This window comes from Strigops habroptila, chromosome Z (assembly GCF_004027225.2).
Source record: "Strigops habroptila isolate Jane chromosome Z, bStrHab1.2.pri, whole genome shotgun sequence".
NCBI classification, from domain to species: Eukaryota; Metazoa; Chordata; class Aves; order Psittaciformes; family Psittacidae; genus Strigops; species Strigops habroptila.
Window position 1 is genome coordinate 92302747 of NC_044302.2, and position 22428 is coordinate 92325174.

At 43.2% G+C, this 22428-nt stretch overlaps 2 protein-coding genes across 6 annotated transcripts in view; one reads left to right on the forward strand and one right to left on the reverse strand.

Moving 5' to 3' along the window:
• The window catches only part of DNAI1 (dynein axonemal intermediate chain 1), a 152515-nt gene extending 135113 nt beyond the window's left edge, over positions 1 to 17402 (reverse strand). Inside the window, exons 1-6 of one of the 2 annotated variants that reach the window (XM_030511344.1) lie at positions 17237 to 17402; positions 6224 to 6292; positions 4316 to 4414; positions 3313 to 3393; positions 1616 to 1742; positions 166 to 245 (exon numbers count right to left, since the gene is read on the reverse strand). In XM_030511344.1, coding sequence (XP_030367204.1) covers positions 166 to 245; positions 1616 to 1742; positions 3313 to 3393; positions 4316 to 4414; positions 6224 to 6292; positions 17237 to 17269 — 489 coding nt within the window. In that variant the 5' untranslated portion in view covers positions 17270 to 17402. The remainder of the gene's footprint in view (positions 1 to 165; positions 246 to 1615; positions 1743 to 3312; positions 3394 to 4315; positions 4415 to 6223; positions 6293 to 17236) is intronic. The other variant, XM_030511345.1, reaches the window with a different exon arrangement.
• A 177-nt stretch (positions 17403 to 17579) lies between these two features.
• The window catches only part of FAM219A (family with sequence similarity 219 member A), a 96337-nt gene continuing 91488 nt past the window's right edge, over positions 17580 to 22428 (forward strand). For 2 of the 4 annotated variants that reach the window (XM_030511346.1, XM_030511347.1), the window contains exon 1: positions 17580 to 17828. In XM_030511346.1, coding sequence (XP_030367206.1) covers positions 17769 to 17828 — 60 coding nt within the window. In that variant the 5' untranslated portion in view covers positions 17580 to 17768. The remainder of the gene's footprint in view (positions 17829 to 22428) is intronic. The other 2 variants (XM_030511348.1, XM_030511349.1) reach the window with 1 other exon arrangement.

A 22428-nucleotide genomic window follows, 5' to 3' on the forward strand; every position in this document is an offset into this window, starting at 1 on the left:
TAGTTGTTGAGTAGAATCTGCAGGATCTCACCTACAGCAGAGACATCTCAGGCATAAAAGAATCAATAACAGAAGCTTCTCAGCAAGCCCATTTTATAAGAAAGGAATGTCAAATCTAATATTAAAAATAAAATGGACAGCTCTCAGATGACTATGGAGAATTACCTGACTATCTCCTGTGCTTTCTTCATCTTTAACCTGTGTTTCTTCAGATGTTTCTGCAGAAGTCTCAGCAGGAGCCTTTTCTGATGACACAAAGGATAAGTGAGTAAGTCCAGGATAATAGGATGTATTATCCCATACTCTGCAGATCTTTCTATCTTCTGAAGCATTAATATACAGACGCATCTTTTTCTCATTAGACAACACAGTAACCAATCCCTAATTTGAAGGCTGATTTTTTGCTTGAAGCCATAGAAGGAGAAAATGTTATTACTAGAACAAAACTGCAGTAATACTGGCTGTGCTGAAATAAAAAATCTGATTTCAACTCAAATCAAATCCTAAATCCACTTCTGATCTGAATAGTTTTGTTTCTGGGTATCCCACCAGCTCTGGACCTCTCTGCCCTCCAAAAATGGTTGGAATTATATATAACCATGAAGAATGCCTTCAAGGAATATAAGAGTTACAGCATTTTTTGTTCTTGTTTATATGGATAAATATAATACACTAGTCTTGTTAGAGAATGGTGGATGTCAACATTACAATCACAGTCTTGAGTGTGCAGTCATGCTAGCACTAAGCTGCTTGAAACCAGCTAGTTGTGAATCTACAAAAAACATTGCCCACAACAACAATCCACGCTTTCATGGCATTGAAGATCCCATTCAGCACTTTGTTCTACTTCAAATCATCATGCACATTTTGTTAAGTGTAAAATAAAAGATGTGCTTACCCTCAGAAGCTTCAAGTTACAACTGTTCTCAGGAGCTTATCCTGTGTTATCAGTATGCCTGACAGTTACCACCTTGAAAGTATACTCTTTGTGACACAACTCCTCTGGCAAACAGCAGAAATACTAGAAAATTGCTAGGCAGTACCTCTTTCCTACTGAAAATTCAAACCTAAAACTCTTTACTAACAACAGAGCTTTTCAGCCTCTGATTAAGGTGTCTTTTGACTGAAAACCTCAGAATGGTGATAATAGCCCAAATGAAAGGTCCAACTAGCTCTATATCTTGAATTTCACATTGCTTAGAAGGAGATCTCAGAGTTAGAGCGCAAAAATTGGTGAAGTATATCACAGTTTCCCGTATGATCACCTAGCCTCCAAACATTTCTGCTTTGATATCATGTCTGAAACCTTCAAGGCAGGATAGGGAGTTTAGACATGTATGTTCAACTAATGTTAGTGGAAGATGTTTAAAAGACGCTAAATAGCTCTGAAAATATCAGTGTTAGTGTTTACATGGCTCAGGAAGCGTGCACCATTTTCTACAAAGCAGCAAATATCTGGCTGACTCTTTTTTCTAGTTTTGTTTCCCAAGAAGGATGCAAGCCAAAATAGGAGCTGTTCAATTCTGCGGTGATGAAGCATGGTCATTCTCTCATGTTTAGTAAGTGTCAATAGCGCCCAGTTGAAAATTATTGTGGTTTCAGATAATAAACCTGCCTGCTCCAGTGGTTGATTTCATATTCTGTCGTCTGCCTTCATCTGAATCTTTGGGTATTAGGTTTCCATTGTAAGAGAAGTGAATAGCCATTTGATTCACATGGCTTATTTGCTTGTATGCTCGTTCCTACCAAGGGGAAAAAAACACCAAAATCAGTGGAGAAAAAGTATTTTAAAAACAGAAATACCATGTAGACTAAATTGCTAAAGCTAAGAAGATCCATACTGATAAATATATGTTTGCTATTTGCATATTTACACTGAATTTCTTCCTATATCTCAGGACACTTGAGATCCATAAATTAAAAATACAACAAAAAGAAGCACAACATGAAACCTCTAGTTCTCCAGCACTGTAACAGCAAGGGAGTTTAAATATAGTTCTAATCGACCTCTACTACACACAGCACTCCCTAAGAGACTCTCATGTCCTGTTGCGCTGAAATCCCAGAATATGTTGTACTTACACAAAAGCATCACCATATGTAGAAAGCAACTCTGACCTGGAGACAGTACAGGCTCTTAGCACTGTGCCCAGGTTAAAAGCACTGTATTAATTCAGCTATTTGATGCTAGCTTGATCGGCAGTTGCTTGTGGACCATTGTACAGTGCAGGCAAGCACCTGGTCTCAAACCATGTATTAAGACTTTGAGGTGCACCTAACAGTGATCAGAAGCCACTGCAGACCACAGATGCTTCAATAGCTTCTTCTTAAAAATATGACTGCTTTCTGTGTCAATCACAGCATAGCATCAAGCATAGCATTGAGCCCACTTTAGTCACTGTGGAGGATTAGAAGATGCAGATCATTCATCACCTGTTTCTATCCCGTGAATATGGAAAAAATCAACTCCAAATAAAAGAGAAAGTGACCTTATTTGTTTCCACGAGACTAATTTCCTTTCCCTGGTGATCTCAGGTACTGGTTGGTTAAACTAGTTACGGTAGTACAGAGTTAAGACAGGCTCAGGAATATTCCACCTGGTTGCCTGTTCCCTTACCAAGGTTGGGAATAATCCAGTGACAAAGCTGGAGGAGCTGTCTCTGTGTCCTTTCTTTCAGGGGGTGTAACCCTTCCAAGGGAGGAGTCGAGGCAAAGACATGGTTCCACTCTCCCCCTGCCACAGCCTGCATTGCTAGGTGTTCATGCTACCAGGAGAGACTGCTCCAGGGTAATGCAACATATGTTCTGCACATACCAATGTGAAGGTGTGACTCTTGGGTGTTTCCTGGCAGTCTTTGCTGCACCCTCTCCTGCCCACTCCTACTCATCAGGAATAGAGCTTGTCAGTGATTTCACAAAGCATATTTCTGACCTCTTCTATAATTCAAACAACTGAATCTTGATGTGGGGATACTGAGGTATAACTGTCTTTCCTACAGACTGAGTAAAGCATCGCCTTTTGTCCTTTAACCACCACAGACTGGAGAAAGTTACCGCCTGAGATTAACTGTACTAATTATGTTCGCTGCCAGATCTAGTTGAATAATTGTTATATCCTACTTATGAATTAATACATCCATGCTTTTAGACTTTTGCCCTCTGCAAAAACCATTTAAGAACCATTGACAGTAAATACGTAACAAGATGAAGCCACATTAAAAGGAAATTTACCTGGTTATAAATCAGAGGAAAACACAAAACCAGTTAATGGCAAAAAATGTCATCCTGGTTTACAAGTCATGCCACACTTACTTTAAAGCTGTATCTGACGATATTCTGGGGAGCATGGGGATTATTAGCTTTCAGGACGCGTGTAATTTCCTCTTTTAATTCCTTTGGAATGGAAACAAAATACTACTGTAAATAAAACTCCACTATTAATACAAGATACAGCATATAAAAATCAGCAGGTTTATGTGTAGTTCTACGATGTTCAATTTCCCGCAGATACCTCATGTGCAGCTCATGCCTTCACAAGAACAATGCTTGGGGCAAAGCAAGCTCAGAGTAGAATCCAAAACAGTCAACTGCTTCCCACCATCATATTTCAATGGGCTTTCTTTAATCTTTTAGCTCATGTTAATTCTTATCTTAGCTATGTTAGCACTTGCAAAAATGCTAGCTGCATTCTATAGGGCAAGGAAGACCACCTGTGTCTTGAAGTGTACACTGTCCAAAAATGCGTAAACAATAAGATCAGTAGCAGTGCTTGCAGGATTGACCACTGCAGACAAAATGCAGTACTGGAGTTAAATGTTTTCACTACCTGAGTAGGGGGAGGTGTATCTTCCCTTTGAGAGTTACTTGGAGGACAGGGAGCAAACTAGAGTTATACAAGGCAGTGGGAAGAAAGAGCCAACTGCAGCTGAAACGGTGACTGACAGCAATCATACTGAACCAAGCTGACAGAAAATGGCCATAAAACTGTAGGGCTGTATATCACACACAGATATCGGAAAAGCTCAAGGTTGGGTCTGGGGTCCTCCTTGTCTAAGCGAAGCCGTAGCCCCATTCCCCTCTTGGATTAACTCCATTCAAGTTACATTGCCTTAAGGCCAGAACTGTGATTCAAAGTACATTCTCTCTGTTTTCATGCTGAAAGACATTTCAGTTTATGCAGCAGACACTGTACTTCAGCAAGTACTGGAGTTTTAATCTCGCAGGAATCCCTTCAAAACAAATGGGTAAGAGGTAGACTTCAGCTTATAGAATTCTGTACACATCTCATGACAACTACAGGCACTGTTTTACTCACAGCCTCAGTCAGCTCCAGTTGATCTGGGGGTTTGACTAGAGCCTTTCCTCCTGCCCCTGCATCTGCCACGTCTCCCGCTTCAGTGGAGACGTCGTCATCCTAGCAGAGGAATGACAAACCCATTAGTGCACCAAGTTTTACTCCCTCCCAAAGCAGCACTTCTCCAGGCATGGAGCAAGGAGATAAAAACAGCATCCCCCCCCCACACACACTCATCTGTACTTTGAGCAGAGCAGATAACCCCAAATGGCAGGCCCAAAACTGAAGATTGTTGAATGGCTACACTTGACAGCAAGAGTTCAACAAGGAGGAGCTGCTGTTTGAAGGTAATTCTTGGCCTGTAACAAAACTGGAGTAACTCCAATAACAAAACTTTTGTAACTGTACTTCAATTTTGGTTTAAAAGTTGGCAATTCTGTTTCTTTTGACCATACACACCCAAATGAGCCATACCTTAGGACTTCTCAAGGGCACAAGTCAAGGACCTGCAATTACTTCTGAAGTGCTATTCTGTAAGCTACACCTAGAAATTAGTTTGAGATACAAAGCTGCAGGGATGGGGCTCCAGGAGGAATGTTGACCATTTTCTCAAGAAGGCCAGCAGGTCTGCATTCTCCCAACACAGAGAGCTGCTCTCCTTGGGCTGCGCTTGGGTTGATGTCATGATATGATATCATTAACAGGAAAATGAATCACTGCAGGGATGAATTTCAATTAATTGTCATTACAGATAAACTGCCAGAACACAAAGTTGCTGATTAAAGTGTTTAACTGCTCCAGGCAAAATTTATCCCTCAGTTAGAAATGTGTAATGGGTTGATTTAAAATAAATCAATCATTCCTTTAAATACAGTTCTTTCAGGTCTGCTAAACATTATAGAGCTGCTAGTGAGTCCAGGGTATAAGTGAAGGGTTGTTGCAGGTACAGAGACCGGACCCAGCAAAGCTTTGCTATCTGCAGAGTGCCACAAAAGTAAAAAGCACAATGCTGTGAAAAACCACGTAGTGGCTGAGAGAACTCTGCATATGCCAGGCATCCAGGGAAAGTCACAGGCTGCAGTCTTTTTTTTCCCTCAGGGAGCTGAAAAGAGGCAAGCTGTAAGGAAGGTCAGGCGCTTCAATACACGAGAGATTATGACGGCAGAACAGTTGTTTGTGATTTAATGCTCCCCACCTGCTTGTAGGCCATTTATCATTCACAATTCAATGCCAATTAGTTCAGTGGCTGTTTTCCCCAGTGAATCACATGAAAAGTGTTGTGGGTTTAACGTTTTTATTTATGTTTTTCATTTAAAAGTAAATGAAAAAGGTCAAAAGAGGAACATTTAACAGGACTGTGATTTCTTCTAAGAAACTGAAAAGCTGTTTATTACCATGCTTGTTTAAATACATGTAAACTGTCTTTCTTCCATCCATGCCAATAGAGCAAAATAAGGGGAAGGTAGATTAAATAAGAGTATTCTATGCATTTACTCGCCCAACAGTAAAAACATTATAATGAGGATTATAGTCAAAAAGTTAACGTCTTTTTTTTTTTTTTAATGCTTGCATTTCTATGTTAATAAAGTGAATATGGGCTATGTTTTGAATTTTCTAAGCCAAGCAGGTAGTTTTCTCACAGTCTATATGAGCAGATATTTTGGAATTTACACCCCAATCATTTTATTTTAATCTCTTCATATTGCAAATTACCTACATTGTGCCTTTGTTTTAGCTGCCATTTTTATTCTAAAGTGCTAGTGTAATTCCCTTCTCAGTGGAAATCTAGCGCAATCCCTTATTGCCAAATCAACTGGAATGTTACCAATTCCATAAAACAGGCCATTGTTCAGACTGCATCTAGTTTTCACCTCATAGATAAAGAATGAAAAAAACACTTTTTAAGACTTGTGGATTTGTGGATCTTACCCGTTTTTTAGATGCAGCTCTAGAAAGCCTTGGTGGTCCTGCCTTTCCTCCTGAAGGTCCACCTTGGCCCTGAAGCAACAACATACCAAATGTAAACCTTCAAAGCACCTTTTTTTCCTAATTTAACCAAAGCAGAATAAAAGTGTAATGTGTTTTATAATGTTTGCTCCAATTGTATGTTTCAAAAGCCGAACATTCCAGTATTTTGGCTATAAATAATTTGAATGAAAGGCTGTCACTCTAACACTGCAGGACAGCAGTTTTCAGGATGAAGAAACGCTAGGCTCTCTCCTTGTTACTGCCTACCTGTGATACCCCTAAATGTCACATACACACAGGGTTCTAATGCCTTACTCAAACACACAGGAAAACTGCTCTTACCCCAAATGCCTGCATGTCATGGTGAGCCTGGAGACAGCAGATGCACACCTACAAATACACAAGTGCCAAAAAACTATGGAAAACACTGATGAGCAGCTGGAAAGTTAACCACTGCCAACCTTCCCAAGCACAGAAAAACATTTATGACAGGCTTTAAGGAAAACAATTAAATAGTTGTTTATAGGGAGCCTTATGGAGTTTAAGGAATAACAGAAGGGCACTAGTGACAAAGCTTTATGAAAACTTTACAGAAGGTGGGAGAAAAAATGAAGAGGATCCTTTTGAGAAGATACTGAGGGACAGACAGGACCAAAAACCCAGATGGTGGAGGGAGAGCTGATAAATCAAAGAAAGGAAACAACACTCGAAACCTGGGCAAGAACAGGTTTCAGGATGGATCCCAAAAAACATTGGATGGGATGGATGGGAAAAGCAGAGGAGGTACTTGGAAAAAGTGTTTGACTTTGTGACAGGAAAGAAAGAAAAAGGGAAGAAAAATGAAGGTGTGGAAGAGCAAGCTCCCATGGGTTTATTGATTTTCTTTAGAAGAATGTTAGAGCATGCCTTTCAGCTCAGATCAAAAGTCAACCTAGCCAAGTATCTCCGTCCAGCAGTATTCAAAGCAGATATCTGTGGAACTTTCTCCAGGATACCCTCTCGGCTTGCCACAGCGACTTAAAACAGAAATGCTGTCTTTTTTATTCATACCAGTGAACCTTTTTCTTCACAAATTTATTCAGTCCTTTTGGAATCCATGCGCATTTTTAGCATGCACAACTTCCACAGCAAGGACTCCCATGGTACAACTACATGCAAATGCAAAGAACCCCTGCTTGCTTTTCAAGTCTGCCACTTGCTGTTTTCATCTGGTTTGCCTAGTTATTCTACTCACAATCCCAGCTTTATCATATTATCCATTTTTCATCCCCTTTTCCATACCTCTTATGAACACCTTAAGGAGCATGGTCTCTACAGAGATTCCTAGATGTCTCTCATAGTCCCCCTTCATTAGGAAAATTAAATATTCATTTCTACCATCTGCTTCCTACGTATTAAACAATTAAGCAGCTATAATGACTTCGACCCAGGATCCCCAAGCCTTTTTTCCTAAAGTCCCATTACTTGTTAAGACATGACAATAAGAATTCAGAAAAGAAACATTTCTAGAGAAGAAGAAACAGCAGCAGAGATGTGCGGCTGTGTCTTTCAGTACTACTTCTCTTTGTACCACCTAAGCCACCTAAAATTGCATTTACTTTTATTCTGGAAGACACATATGAAAAGCAATGAAAATTGAACAGACCAATACAGTTCCACGCTTAGAAAATGTGCTCGTTTTGAAATACAAATTGTTATGACTCAAGTGGAGAAAATAAAGTTATGACATTTCTTTTATAATCCCACAGTGGGCTGGTAGCAGAGCAGATCAGATAGCCTAAAAGCACCCACATCACAACCACTGCTGAGACCACTGGATTACACAGCTGTCCTGTGTCCCCAGTGTGATTGCTTGGCAAAGGGCAATAGAGCATCCTATCCTACAAGGAGCACTCTACATGTTAATTAGAGGTGATTGAAGCAACAAAATTTAAGCAACATATTTTCAGAGCAGAGTTTTATTCAGCTCCAAATCAAAATCAAATTCTTGATTTTAAACATGAAACAAAGCCTAGTCACTATTACCCTTTGTAAATGAGTGTATAAAAGCATTTATCCTGCAGCAAAGGCATTGACAAAGCAATCTGAGGGTAATTGGTTTTGGCAGTTGCATAGATTTCAATTAACATAATCCGAAAAGCCACCTGTGAATACATATATGCAACAGTATTAAAATATAAAAGTGGCACTGTAGAAAAGCTAGAGTGCCCTGGAAGGAAGCAGCACCAACCCTGCCCTGCTCCCTGCGTTGTGAAGAGTTCATAGGGTAGAACGTGAGCAATTTTTCTAATCAACCAGAGACCTATGGCTAATTTGCTTTCTTTATTTCTTTTGTCTTTGTACAGTAACATCATGGTTTTAAGACTGTAACTTAATGATATAATATAAGCCTGCTATGATAGGAAGACCCTGAGGAGACCTAGGGTGTGGCATAGAGGAGTACAGGCAGGTGATGATGAGATGGGGCACAGGCTTGACACAGGGAGACCCCACAGTTGTAAGCATCTCACCACTAGCCAGTAAGAGAAATGTAGATCTGCAGAGGGAGGAACTGAACAAAATTTGGTTTAGGGGTAACAATGAAAAGAAAATAATAGCATCTAGCATACTACTATACACCAGGTAACATCAGGTGTAGTGTGAACACCATACCAGTGAAGACACATGTGGAACTGTGTTAGCTAACATACAGAATAAACTCCAAGTGGGTCTAGAACTGCGGAATCCAGCTGGAAGGTGACACAAACATGGATAGATAAGATCCTAGCATTCTGGCAATATTATCACTAGACAACACTCATCAAAACTAGTAGATCTCTTTAAAATTATTACAGGGAGCAAAATGGGGATGAAACATACATCAGCCAAAAATACAAAGTTTTTTACATCGCCTCCTAACACAGGTAACAGCACAAAGTCTACTGCTGTGCCACTTGCTGAAAAGGGCAATCCTGACATTCCATTTTATTGGTATGCCTGTGCTTTGTCCTTTTGCTATTTCTTTTGCAAGCTCCTGCTCCCTGTAAATCTTTCCCCAAAGCCAGCACACTGTCCTTCTTCACACCTTTCCTTAAAACTTCTCTGCCACATTAGCTATAAAGAGTCCTCATCAGCACCCAGGTAGTTGGTGACCTTCCACCACGGCTCAGAATGATGGCCATTGATTCCTTATTCGTCTTTTTAATGTATCCATAAGCTATTATTTAAGATGTAAACCTTTTGCTCTAAAAGCCATTTCTTTGTTCCACACCACAGTGTTTGTACAACAGGGAGGAGGTCACAAATGCACCTGCAATACAAATAAACAATAAAGGATAACTGTGAATTAACATAAGGATCATATATTCACTAGCAAGATGCTCACAACAACGAGCCTTCATACACATCTCTATAATTCAAGCACATTTTTGCTGTTATTAGCTACAGAAAAAAAAAATAATAAGTCAACAGACTATTATCAGCATCTGAAAGAGAAGCATTCAGAAGTTAGAAAATGTGAGAATTAAGGTTGCTGGGGCAACCTTCAATTCATCCCATTGGGCACAGGCATGATACACAGCTTAATTCCATAATCATACACTTTGTTTTTTGTAAGTTCCCTGCCTCATTTAAGCTCCCCCAGGCTTACAAACATGGACAGAGTTCAGACAATATGTTGCTACTAGCGTTTTGGTTAATGTTGTTCAGCATCTAGAATCTTTTCTTTTTTTAAATGCATAGCCTAAGCCAGACACCCAGCAAAGAACATTTCAATCACAATCCAAACAGTCACATCTTAGTGAATTGTGTATAAACTGAAGATGATTTTGCTACAGAAAAAAATCAACAGTCTTCCTAAATCTTTCTAATAAATGGTGCTATTATCCCTGCCTTTAATAATAATTAACAAGAGGAGGAGTGTGAATAATTATGAGGGATTTATATTAGGAAAAAAGAGACATTGTTGCTAGGGAACTAAGGAATGGGTAGGAGGCACTGAGGAGCTATAAGGAATTTCTCACCTCCAGGTCACCGTCATAACTTTGACCATCCTGGGTGGTGCTCTGCTACTACAGCAAAAAATGCCAGAGTAAGAATTTATGCATGCTAAATATGTTTTACTCTGATGACCATCTTACATTGAATAAGTTAACAGATCATTGTCATTCCCAGAACAGTCATGATATTTAAATTAAGGATACAGAAAACTGAGGTGACTGTTCTTTTCTGGACCTTTCTTCCAGGATGTGTTTATGAAAGCAGCACCTAAAAATTCCTCCCTGAGCCAGACATGGACTATGCTACAAGACAAATTGACTATTGAATACAGCAAAGATACAGTAATCCAACCGGATGATACAGATGAAGAGAGGAAATAGCTGAAAATTGATGCTTTAAATGCATTTAATTTTCTTTTCCCTTGCCACAGCTCCCTTTATACGCAGACAAGCCATCAAGAGGTGCAAATAGCTGCAAAATCAAGTCCTTCAGCAGGAAGTTTTCCTATTGCTAACCTATCCAACAAGCATTTCTAATTATATTTTTAGGTAGGATATTTGGGTTGTCTCCAAATGAAATTCCTCTATTTATTTATTTATTTATTTAAGTTATAAACCAGGAAAATAAAATAGGAAGAAACAATTGGCTACTTTCCAAAGGACATTGCTGTAAATGAAAAAAGCTCTACCAGGCTGGCATTTCCTAAAAGCTATTTTGCTTCTGCATCACAGAAACATGTAATGGGAGGGAAAGCATCTAAGAGATGCAACGGCTAGTGGAACTTTTGCTCTCAACACCCTAGCAATGTAAGCCCAGCTTGTCCTGCAATGAGGAAAACAATCACACTCAAGCATCCATACAAGTCTTGTCCTTGTTTCCTCTATCCACAGTGATTACTACTCTCTTTTCGTTGGCAATGTGACAGCCACAAATTGCTGTTCTGAGACTCATTAACTGAATTTGTGCAAAACAGACAAGGACTATCAGTACCTGACTTCTTGACTGAATAGCAAAAGCTCTAAAGCTTTTCTATATCCTGGAACAATCATGTATGACTCTTTTTTAACAGCTATTTTCTATGGCCCTATTTTTCAACTATTTCATCCTCCACTGCAGAAAACCTCTGACTTGTCAGTGGCAGTGCTGATGGTAAATAAATCATCTTGATCTTAGCAAGCAGAGATTTACTCTCAAGAGCAAGCGTTCATTTAAGAACTGGGTTGAATCCTGACTTTGCGACCACACAAATCCTTCAGGAAAAAATGTATAGATCCCTCATATTCAGATCCAAGGCCTGCCCTGGCGAATCAAGTAGGAGATGCAATGATGCTACCACATGTGTAGTCCTGCCATCCAGGGTAAGTTCTTCACTACAGCCTTTGCTGGGTGGTACATCCTTCTCCTATACTATCAGCTTAAATTGCCCCTTCCGGACTAGCTCTTGCCGCTTTTCATTACATGGTGAGGACCCAGACACACCACTATAGAGTAACTCCTTGAGTAAAGTGAATTGAAACTAAATGCTTAAAGCATAGGGTGGGCTGAATAGATCTGGATTTGCAGATCCAACCTAAAATACCAGGAAATTCAGGAGGCAGGGACGATGCAGGTTGATTACTCTGCAAAGCTCAACTGTCAGTTCATATTAAGCAAATTTTCCAAGGGCTGAAAATCAATTACATAGTAACGAAACACTCATCAGGGCAATGGCAAACACAGACTATATTTTGTAGGACCATTTAAGAGACATTCCTGCAGCCTTTCTGCTCCCCATGCTAGCCATCACCATGAGACAATCAGAGTACAAGGCTGAGCAATTACAGAACACTCTTGCTAAATTTACTTCATCTTTCTGAGAAAAGGCATTATCCTTCCCACTTCTTCTGGAGCACAGAGGTTAACATGTAGTCTGAAAAGAAAAGAAGAGCACAGCTGCTTGTAGGATTCTAAAGGGAAGAGGGAGAGACATTACGAGCTAAGCCTGACATTTCTGTAAAACCATTTAATAAATTCCTGCTAGCTTTTTATTCTTGTTTTGATTATTAGCAAACTACGTACCAAACCACTGCTCAGCACAAGGAGCAGAGAAGCACATAAATGGAAACAAAGCCAAAGGAAACAAAGTGACTTCCAGCTTGCCCTGCAGTAGACATCCATTTGCACACACTAGGGATGCCAACTGAAGAGCTATTTGCCAATACATCTTATAATCTGTTTTCTGAGAAACACTAAACTGTTTATTTTATATTCCATGGATAGCTTAAGAGCCAGTAAGCACCTTAAAAGCCTTTGCTGGGAAAAAAGTAAAATGTGTCTGATCGTTGACTTGTGTTTGGAGAGGGGAGTGTCTTTGATTCTCTTTGACATCTTGCTGAACAGGAAGGAAGCTGCTGACAGGTCATTGGGTGCAAGACTGTAAATCAAGCATAACAAGAAACACTTGCTGTCTGAATTCAGATGCTTTCTTAACACTGCATAAGTGATCTGTTGCTGACAGAGGGTTTGCCCCTAAGTGGTAAGACCGGCCAGCCTTGTTTTGCACACTGTAAGTGTGAAGAAGTGTATGCAATCTCAGTTAAGAAACCATAACCAATCTTGCTTCTGCTTGGTGCGGTTCAGCTACAGAGGCACACAGCAGCACAGAGTGCTTCCCACAGTTCACACAAGGCTTCTCCTTGAGCCACAAAGCAAAGACAGGGAAACCTGGAACCAACACCTTCAACAGCACATCTGATAGCCAGGTTTAAAATAATGTAAGGATCGTTGGCCACTTTGTCTCACTACTCAGGACCACACATGGGCCTGACACCAGGTTAGGTGCTAATCCCAGCCCTATCAACAACTTACTGCATGTCCATGCACATGCCACAGCACATGCCACACAGGTCAGTGTTTTTAAAGCATATTGCACTTCTCAGTGTCCTGTTTGTCCTAGTCAGGTCAGGGGAGCTGAGAATCTAATTCTTCCATTCCCTTCAGTCTGATGCAAGGATATTGGCTTATGCCTTTCCAAAATGCCACATCTTCCCAAAATGCTGTGGAGCTCTGTTATTGTTCATAACACATTTCGGACCTGAAAGGAAGGATGTTATGGAAGAACTGAAAGGAAGGATGTTATGGAAGAATAGAGCATAAGAAAGTATTATTATTTACAAATCTGCACTGGGAACACAAAGATCCAGGCACACAAACGCATTTCTTATTTATGTACACAAACATGCAAGAGCCTGAAGATGCTTCTAATCAAGGCTCAGATCAAGTTAAAAGATTAATCTGGAAGACCACAGTCTTTATCTCTGATGGTCCTTGACATATTTTCACCCAGGAATATGGGAGATTTCTTTCAAAGAAAAAGACATCCAGGTGGCTGGAGACTGAACTGGAGGCTGAAGTTACCCTGATAATGAAAAAAAAAAGAGTGAAATAAAGCAAGAACTGAAGTCAGAGAAGAAGGCAGATACAAGACAGGCACAGAAGAAGGGCAAGCAACCACCACCTGTAAGGGAAAAGGAGAAGACAAAAGGAGTTAATCGCAAAGCATTTGAAGACTACACAACCATGAAAGCAGAGGAGAGGCTGAAGTGACACACACTAAAAGAGAAGGACCTGATAGTGTTCACGTAACTATCTCAGCTTTGAGAACAATCTCAGGCAGAAAATTTTCAAAGAGAAAGCAGTCAGCATTGAAAAAACCTAGGAGGCAAAGCAGAACAAAGCAATATACAGACATAGAGGAGTGAAAAACACAGGGAAAGGGGAAAAGAGCAGTACTAGAGGAGAATTAGCAATGAAAGGGACAAGGATGGAAAGCCTAGGGAAATGATGCATAGCAGAAAAAACAGCCTCAGCAGCAAATAGCAGGCTTGTTTCCAGCCTTACTACAAGCACTGGCACACAGAAGGGATGTGTATAAGGGAGAAGTGCAGGAGCTTACTTATTTTCAGAGATTTTCTTGTCAAGAACTGGGATCTAGACCTTGACTTACCAATTAACTTTATAGTGGCCATTATGGCTCAGTAAATACCAATCATCAGACCCCGACTGGGATAAGCAGTTCAAAGGCACCGCTGTCCACGCCCCAAACTCCCAAAGCCGCTGAGATGTGGGCTATATCTTGAGTCAGGGAAAACAAAGCAAAAGCCTGTGGACTCCAGAGCCAGCTAGTCAACTACAGAATTCCTCCACTGCAAGAATATTCTAGTAGGTAAAAGGGCATGAAACAGCCACAGATTTAACAAGCTCAAGGCAAATATAGGAAAGGCAATACAGGACAAGTTAAAATTATTGTCTTTTAAGTCGCTGTAACGCAAGCTATGTGAAAAGCCAAAAATCCTAAGAATTTAAACAGTTTATAATGTTTCAAGATGTCTAAAATAAAATTAATGCCTTCATTGCATATTAATTAAGTTTTTCAAATAACTTGTGAATCAAAGCCTTTCTGTTCCAGAGTATTTGAGATAATGGCTACTGAAAATGATTGGAAATATTTATGTGGAAATCTAAAAATAAAAGAAACTGAAATTCAGAGCAATCATTTCATCTCATGTTTAGCTTGTGTCATTATTACTATTAATGGGTTTTACAATTTTAGCATAAACATCATAATCTAGGAGTGGATCTGGTTTATGGTTCTGAATTTGTGCCATTTGCAAACTTTATAAAGCCCTTTGTAACATGAAAATTACTAAATTTCTACTTCTTGGTACAAAATTAGGAATGTCACAGTGATCCCCTCTCTTATTCTTGCCTGCTCTAAAGCCCACAAGCCCTCCTACTACACGTGCAGAAACACCCAGATGGCTCCCAGAGACCTCAGGGGCCATGAGGAACTATTTCAGTACTTCTGGATTTTGGGCTCCAGCCCTTGGTTGCAGGAGCAGGAAGATGTCCACAGGCTCTGCAAAGCCAGCTTACATTAATGGGCTTTATTAGCTGAAGCTTCAGAAGTCACATAGGTCTGTAGGGTCTATACAGCTGTGGCATGGATAAACTGACAAGATGAAACATGCTTGGGCAACTGGACGGGGATCAGATGAACATCAAGGGTTGCTGTTCTCTCCTTGAAAGAGCTCCTGCAGTCCAGACCCTCTTGCAGACCACTGGGGCTTTCCTGGGGATCTCAGTTACCATCTCATAGCTCTGGACAAGCACGTCGGTCCCTCTTTTTTTTAAATTCTGCTTTCTTTGATTAGTTATGGCTTTCTGGCACATGTTCTGGATTGAGGAAGGAGCTGCTTGTTCTCAGCCCAGTTCTGTGGGCCACCAACGCTAACGCTCTTCTCCCCACCCCGAAAATCAAATATGTTGGGATTGACCTAAACCATTTATGAGTCATAGAATCATAGAATACCAGGTTATAAGGGACCTTGTCTGGTCCAACCTTTCCAGGCAAAGCATGAGCTAGACTAGATGTCCCAGCACCCTGCCCAGCCAAACCTTAAAAGTGTCCTATGTTGGGGAATCCACCATTTCCCTGGGGAGATTATTCCAATGGCTGAATGTTCTCATTGGGAAAAAATTTCCTCTTTTGTCCAGTTGGAGTAACTTGTGCGCATCACCCCTCACCCTTTCCAAGTTACTCCTTGTAAAAAGGAGTATCCATCTTCTTTGTAGCCACCCTTTAAATACTGGAACATGGTGCTGAGGTCTGCCCTGAGCCTTCTTTCTCCAGGCTGAACAACTTTCCTCACATGACTTCCCAGTCCTTTGATCATCTCTGTGACTCTTCTCTGGACCCTCTCCAGCCTGTCCACATCTGTTTTGTATAGCAGGGACCCAAACTGAACACAGGTGTGGCCTGAGAAGGGCTGAATAGAGTAGGATGACATCTTTGTCTCTGCTAGTGATGCCCTTGTTGATGTAACCTAGTATCATGAGATATGAAAACAGTTTTATCAGCCAGGCCAAATCAAACACTTTGATAATCTGGTTGTAGATGAGATCCAGGAATGGATCTGACTGAGCCCTTCATCCTGTGCAGGGATGCACACAGACATACCCATGCAGAGCCTGAAGGCAGACAGTGAGGTCTCACAGATACATCCCACGCCGCTGCTCACAGGGAAGGATTAGGACCACAAAGGTTAGGACATGACATCACTTCATTGTCCGAATTGAGCAAAGACCAAATAATAAAACAAAAGAAAAGTGATAAAACTTACAGCTAGGTATAATTGAAAGAATTTCAATTGAAATTGAAATAGGGATTTCAATTTCTGCTCAGTGTCCCTGAAAGATTCTCTGGCAGACTGGGGACACCTCAAGTGCATTAAAACCTGTCCTGAAGGGAAGTGTCAAATGCTGTAACAGTGATGAAACAGCATGACAATGATGTCTGAAGACTTTGTAAGGTTGCCACAGTAGCAACACAGTGTAGGGTGCTGCAGCTTTGGGACATGCTGGTTTGCCTGGCATGTATGATAATATCCAGTTTAGACTGGACAATAGGAAAAACTTCTTCACCAAAAGGATGATCAGGCATTGGAACAGGCTCAGTGGTGGAATCACGGTCCTTGAAGTGTTCAAAACCCTGCAGATGAGGCCCTCAGTGACATGGTTGAGTGGTGGCCTTGGCACTGCTGGGGTAACGGTTGGGCTTGATGATCTTAAAGGTCTTTCCCAGCCTCGTTGATTCTATGATACGCCACGGAACACACAGGGTGTCCCTGTCAGGGTGACAACACCTCAGTGCTGGGACAGTGACGCCACACAGTGTAACCACGCCGTAAGCAGTGCCAAGCCCCAGTGTCTCACCAGCCCTGTGGGGTTACAGGTCTGCGGGGCACACTGGAAATGAGCGGTGCTACACCCGATGGCATGTGTGGTGGCTCTGGGAACGGCGATGTCACCGTGGCACTGTGGCAGCCCCTCAGAGCAGGCGCTGAGGGCGGCAGGGCTGGACCAGGGGCTGCAGAGCGGCGTTCCCTCGAGCGAGCCGCCGCCTCCCGCCGCACGAGGCCCTGCAGGGACGCCATTCGGGGCGGGACAAGCCCTTACCTGCCGGTACTTATCGGCCGCCTTGGCCGGCATCGCGACTGCCCCCGCGGCCTCCCGACACCGGCCGCTCCTCACCACCGCTGCACGGAAGTTGACAGCGGTAACGATGGCAACGCGCCGGAAGCGGCGTGCGGCCAATCCGGCTGCAGAACGCCGTTAGACACAGCTATTTTACCCCCCCCACCCGAAGTGCCCTCGCGACCCTCCCCCCCACTTCTCCCCCCCCGAGGGGGGCAATGGTACGTCCCAGTGGCGGCGGGGCGGGTGGGCCGCGGGGACCCGAGCATCCGGGCTCCGGGGGTGCTGGCAGTGGCCCCGCCTCCTTCATGAATATGCAGATGAGGGGCGGTGCGGCGGCGGCCGGACCCGGAAGCGGCGCGGCTGAGTCACCGCGGCGGCGGCGGCGATGAGGCAGCAGCCGCGGCGGGTGGCGGTATTGTCGGTGTCGTCCTTCGGAGCGTGAGGAGCCTCCCCGCGCTGTCCCGCCCGCCGTCCGTGCCGAGCCGCGCCGCGCCCCAGCCCCGCCGCCACCATGATGGAGGAGATAGACCGGTTCCAGGTGCCCGCCGTGCGCGCCGAGATGCAGCCGCTGGTGAGGGGAGGGGCGGGCGGGGTCGTGCTGTCCACCGGGAGCCGCCGCCTCAGCGCGGTGTGCGGGGACGGAGCGGGAGCAGCAGCACCACGAGGAAGAAGGGGGTGGGGAACGGGTGTCAGTGCTGGGGTCGGGACCGCGGGCCGCCGCCGTTATATAACGGCCGTCCCCTCAGCGCCGCCGCCATCCCCGCCGGGATCTGCCCAGCGGCGGCTGCTGCTGTGTCATCCCGGGGCGACCGTAGTCTGCCTCGATCGTCCCATCCTCTCGGCGCCGCCGGGAGCTACGGCAGAACCCGCCCGCGGGCAGGGCGGCAGCGGCTCCGCTCCTGCTTCGGTGCAAACGCCGCTTCTCTCCGAAGCATCCTCCCGGCCTGGCTGGCGATGGGGCGGGTGTTCGCCGCCGCCTCAGGCGGTGGGCTCCCCCCGGGAAGGACGGGCGGCCGGAGCGGCTGGGTGCGCTGAGCACTGGCGGGGTTTTAGTTGACTTTCACAAGAAAGGAGGGATCTGGGGTGAAAATTAGGTGATGTTTGAGCGCAGCGCGGTGTGGGAGCTGCGGGGCGCGGTGATCCCCGGGGACTGGATTATCCGCACGGGATGAGTGTGAAATAGGTGCGGTGCGAGGCTCCAAGACCTTCCCCATGGCTGGTTTTAACAGCCGCTGCTCTCAGTACAGAGCTGCTGTTGGATGCTCATTGTGTGAAAAGTCCAGGTGTTTTGCAAAGAAACAGCTCTGGGAATCAGTTTTGCTGACAAAATAATTTACATTAAAAAAAAAAAAACCCAATCTTTGAGTGCTTTGATTTCCGCTCCCTCCCCCCACTTCCCTCTGCCAGGGCGTGTGTTCTTCATATAAGGATGTTTTTTCACTTCATAGATGCAATTATACTCAATTAATGAGCTATGAAGAGGTTGACATAATGGTTACACTACTACATGGGACTCTGGGGAATCTTTGCAGCAAAGGAAGTATACAGCTCGTGGGGCTTCACGGCTGTGTAAATGGGCAGGTAGAGTGGTCCTGGGCTTTTGGTAGCTTCTGAAATGACAGTTATGAAGGAAGGCCAGCTGGCTGGCAGCCATCGGAGATGCTAGACTAAGCACTCAAAAGACTTCTTATGAGCATGTAGCTGCTTTGCTTTGATGCTACAAGCTTGCTTTTGTATGATGTTGTGCCCCAGCTGTGTGCCACAGAACATCTGAATGTTTCCACTTCCGTTTCCCATCTGGGAAAGGTTTTGGTGTGTGTTCCTCTGCCCTTACTCCCGTCTGCCTCGCTCTCTGTTTGGTGTATTGTTATGCATAACCTGAGACCTGTTGAAATACAGTTCACCTTGGCATTAAATTGAAAGCTGGATGATGGGCTGACTCACTCAAGATGCTGATTCCCTTTGGCACCTGGAGTAAGCAAATTCCATCTCAGCACCTGATTGTGTGAGACGGGAATATGAAATGTTTGAAGAGGTGGAAGGAACTTTAATGAAATGCTTGCACGGATCCATTTGATAGCAAGTGAGGATAGGTTATTGGCAGGCTTATGTTAGCACTGAAGGTACTACTGAGATTTCCAGTATATCAAACTGTACATTAGAGTTGTCTATTGATCCTTGTTTCCTTGTTGCACCTAGTGTTTGTAAAAAGTTGAGAACGCCGTAATTGTCTTCTGAACAGAAGGACCCTGTGGAGGTCTACAAACTCAAAGTATCCCTCAGTGACAAGAAAAAACACTTCTAATGGTGTGAGTGTTGGCAAATTGTGAACATATATTTTAGCTTTTTTTGTTGTTGTTTTTTGGTTCTTTGGTTTTGTTGATATTTGGTTCATTTCCCACTTTCGTGGTGGGAAAAAACTTGTCCATACAAACTGGTACAGACTAGTTCCATGCCCTACTTGTTGTGTGAGGTTTTTATCAAGCAGGGACAACAGATCACTCTGAACATCCCCAGTTTCTTCTTCTTCCCCCAGCTCTATATGCTGAGCATGACTCCATTTGGTATGGGATATCCCTTAGTTCAGTCGGGATCAGCTGTCTTGTCTGTGTCCACTCCCAACATCTTGTGCACCCTCAATCTGCTGGTGATCAGTTTAGAAGCCATCTGACAGAAAGGTCTGCAAACTGCTGATAATCGAAATTAAGAGAGAGGTACGGCCGTTAAATGCTGAAGGGAAGTCATTCTTGCAAAGTAGTCTGAAGCCTTTCTGGGACCCTCAGCCTCCAAACCTGCCACTGATACTGGTACTGTTGATCAGCTGTCTGCCAGGGATGATAGTACACTAATATCTGGTGTGCATTGAGTACATCCTGACAATAACCAGTTTGTATTTACTGAGCAGGGACAGAGAACCTGACATATCCATGGCTTCTTGCAAAAGTAACTTCTTTAAAGCTCAAATATGTTTGGTGGGGGAACCTTCTCTCCTTGACAGCCTTTACCAACTAAAGGCTGCACTGGCATCACAATGCAAGGCTAAAGACAGCACCTAACTAATACAGACTGGAGCTGGGTGGAGTGCTGCTTGCTCTAACAAAGCCTGCCAGATCTCTGGTTGCTGCAATTTTCTCTCTGCTAATAGCACGTAGATAGGGGTTGTGTAGCCAGGAACCATTTGGTCTGCAGGCGCAATGTTGGCCACCTCAGTCTTTCTCACCTTACCACTGCATTGGATGTAGTGATGTGAAGTTAAGAAGGTGGGCAACCATTTCCTCCTGTCTCCAGCCTGTTTGGATAAGCATAAGCTGTCTTGACTCTGCCTTGCCTCTGAAAGCATGTGTTATGAGAACTGTGTACTAACACAGCCCCAGGGAAAGCTTCGTTGCAGGACTTAATGAGGGGGAGCTGCTGTGGGCAGGTGGACAGGATGGCATACGGACCCTGGTTAAACACTGGCAGGCTGTGGGATGGAATGAAGCCCAGTGTTTTGTATCTGTGCAAGACATGTTACTCTGCTTATTTTGGTGTTGTGGCACAATTCTGTACATATTCATCAAGGAAGGGAAGAAAGGCTCGTAACCATCAGTTGGCCTCGTTCATGTGGCTCCTTTCCATGAAAATGGGATGTTTTGTTCTGATTCCCGTTTCCTCTCTTGGGTACTGGTGACTCTTGGCTTCCATCCCAAAAATACATGCCCCTTCAAATTAATACAAACTAATTTACAAGGGGTTTGTTTACTCTGAATGCTTAGTGTCATGTTCTCCTTATCAATGTGATTGGAAGCTCCACTGTGGAAACTCAGTTCTGCTTAGTTTCTATTTGATCTCCAACTCAACTTGTCACAATCCTTCTGCACTCACAAAAAGGGCTCTCTTTGTTAACTGCTGGGTAGTGGGTTCGTAACAGATGAAGTCCATTCCCAGGATTTCAGGGATGCATGGTGTGATGAGGTCTGAAATTGACTATTTCTTATATTTGGTAGATAGCTATGTTGGCTGATGGGGTTGGTATTTGGTGTGCTAACTTCAAACTTCTGTTGGTGGTGGTGTATTGTTATGATGATTGGTGTTGCTTTGTTTTCTCTAAGTGTTTTTGTCAGGAAGGTTTCCTAACATGTAGTTCTGATTACAGAGGTACACTGTTGAGAGGGAGATGAAGGGACATTTGCACAGTGAGGATGCTGCAGAGAAAAAGAATCAAAATACTTCCTGAAATAGGAATGGCAGTCTGCGATTATATGTAGACCCACCCTTTCATCAGCACTGGAGCCTCATTACATGCTCTCCCTGAGATTTATAAGTCTGTATTTTGTGTTGTTAGCTAAACTCTTGAAAATTCTGTAGTATTTTTGTTGAAAAGAAATGTACTGAGCACAATGCAGTGGGGTTGTATCTTGAATTCTGCTGGGATCACACACTGACTACTTGCTGGCATATGATGGCAAACTGACAGATGAGTGTTGGATCACACGTTGCTCCTGTACACTGACGCACACAGTTTCTGTTCTTAGCACAAAAATGGAATTAGAGTAAAAGTGCTCTTGCCCACATGGCACCAGTATGACTTTTCCTGAGAAAAAGCACCTGTCAAAGTGCAGCAGCTTCTGAGGAGCTTAGACAAAAAACTCCTGAGGCTTTGGCTCATTTCCTGAATGCAGCAGCTGGAATGCAGCATTTCAGTTTCCCAGTTCTGTGCCCACATGAAAAATGGGAACTCTTTGCAGAGAAATTGGGCTGATGGTTCTTTTGTCTTGTTCTGAAGCATTGTGGCCAGGCTGGTTCCTTGCAAATGCTTCTCAGGCTGTGAGACCTCAGGCTGGTAGCTTTAGCTGTGATAATGACAGCCAACCTAAGGATTTTGGTAACCACATTCTACAGTGATGCTGTAGGCTTTTTAGCTGGGATGCCAAATCTACACTGGTCCTGAAGTGTAAAATTTCCAGAAACTTTGAAGATACAAAAGGTGCATTTCTAGTCTGAATGCTGCAGAGCCCAAAAGTTTAACATTAGAAGAGAAAAACAGAAAAGAAAAATATTAGATTATCTATTGGATATTTAATTTTTACAAAAATAACTATAATTTTAGTCAGTGGACAGTAGAAGTGCTCATCATGCTTATATAATATGTGTTCTTTATTTTTGGAAAATATTGATTATCTCATCCTAGG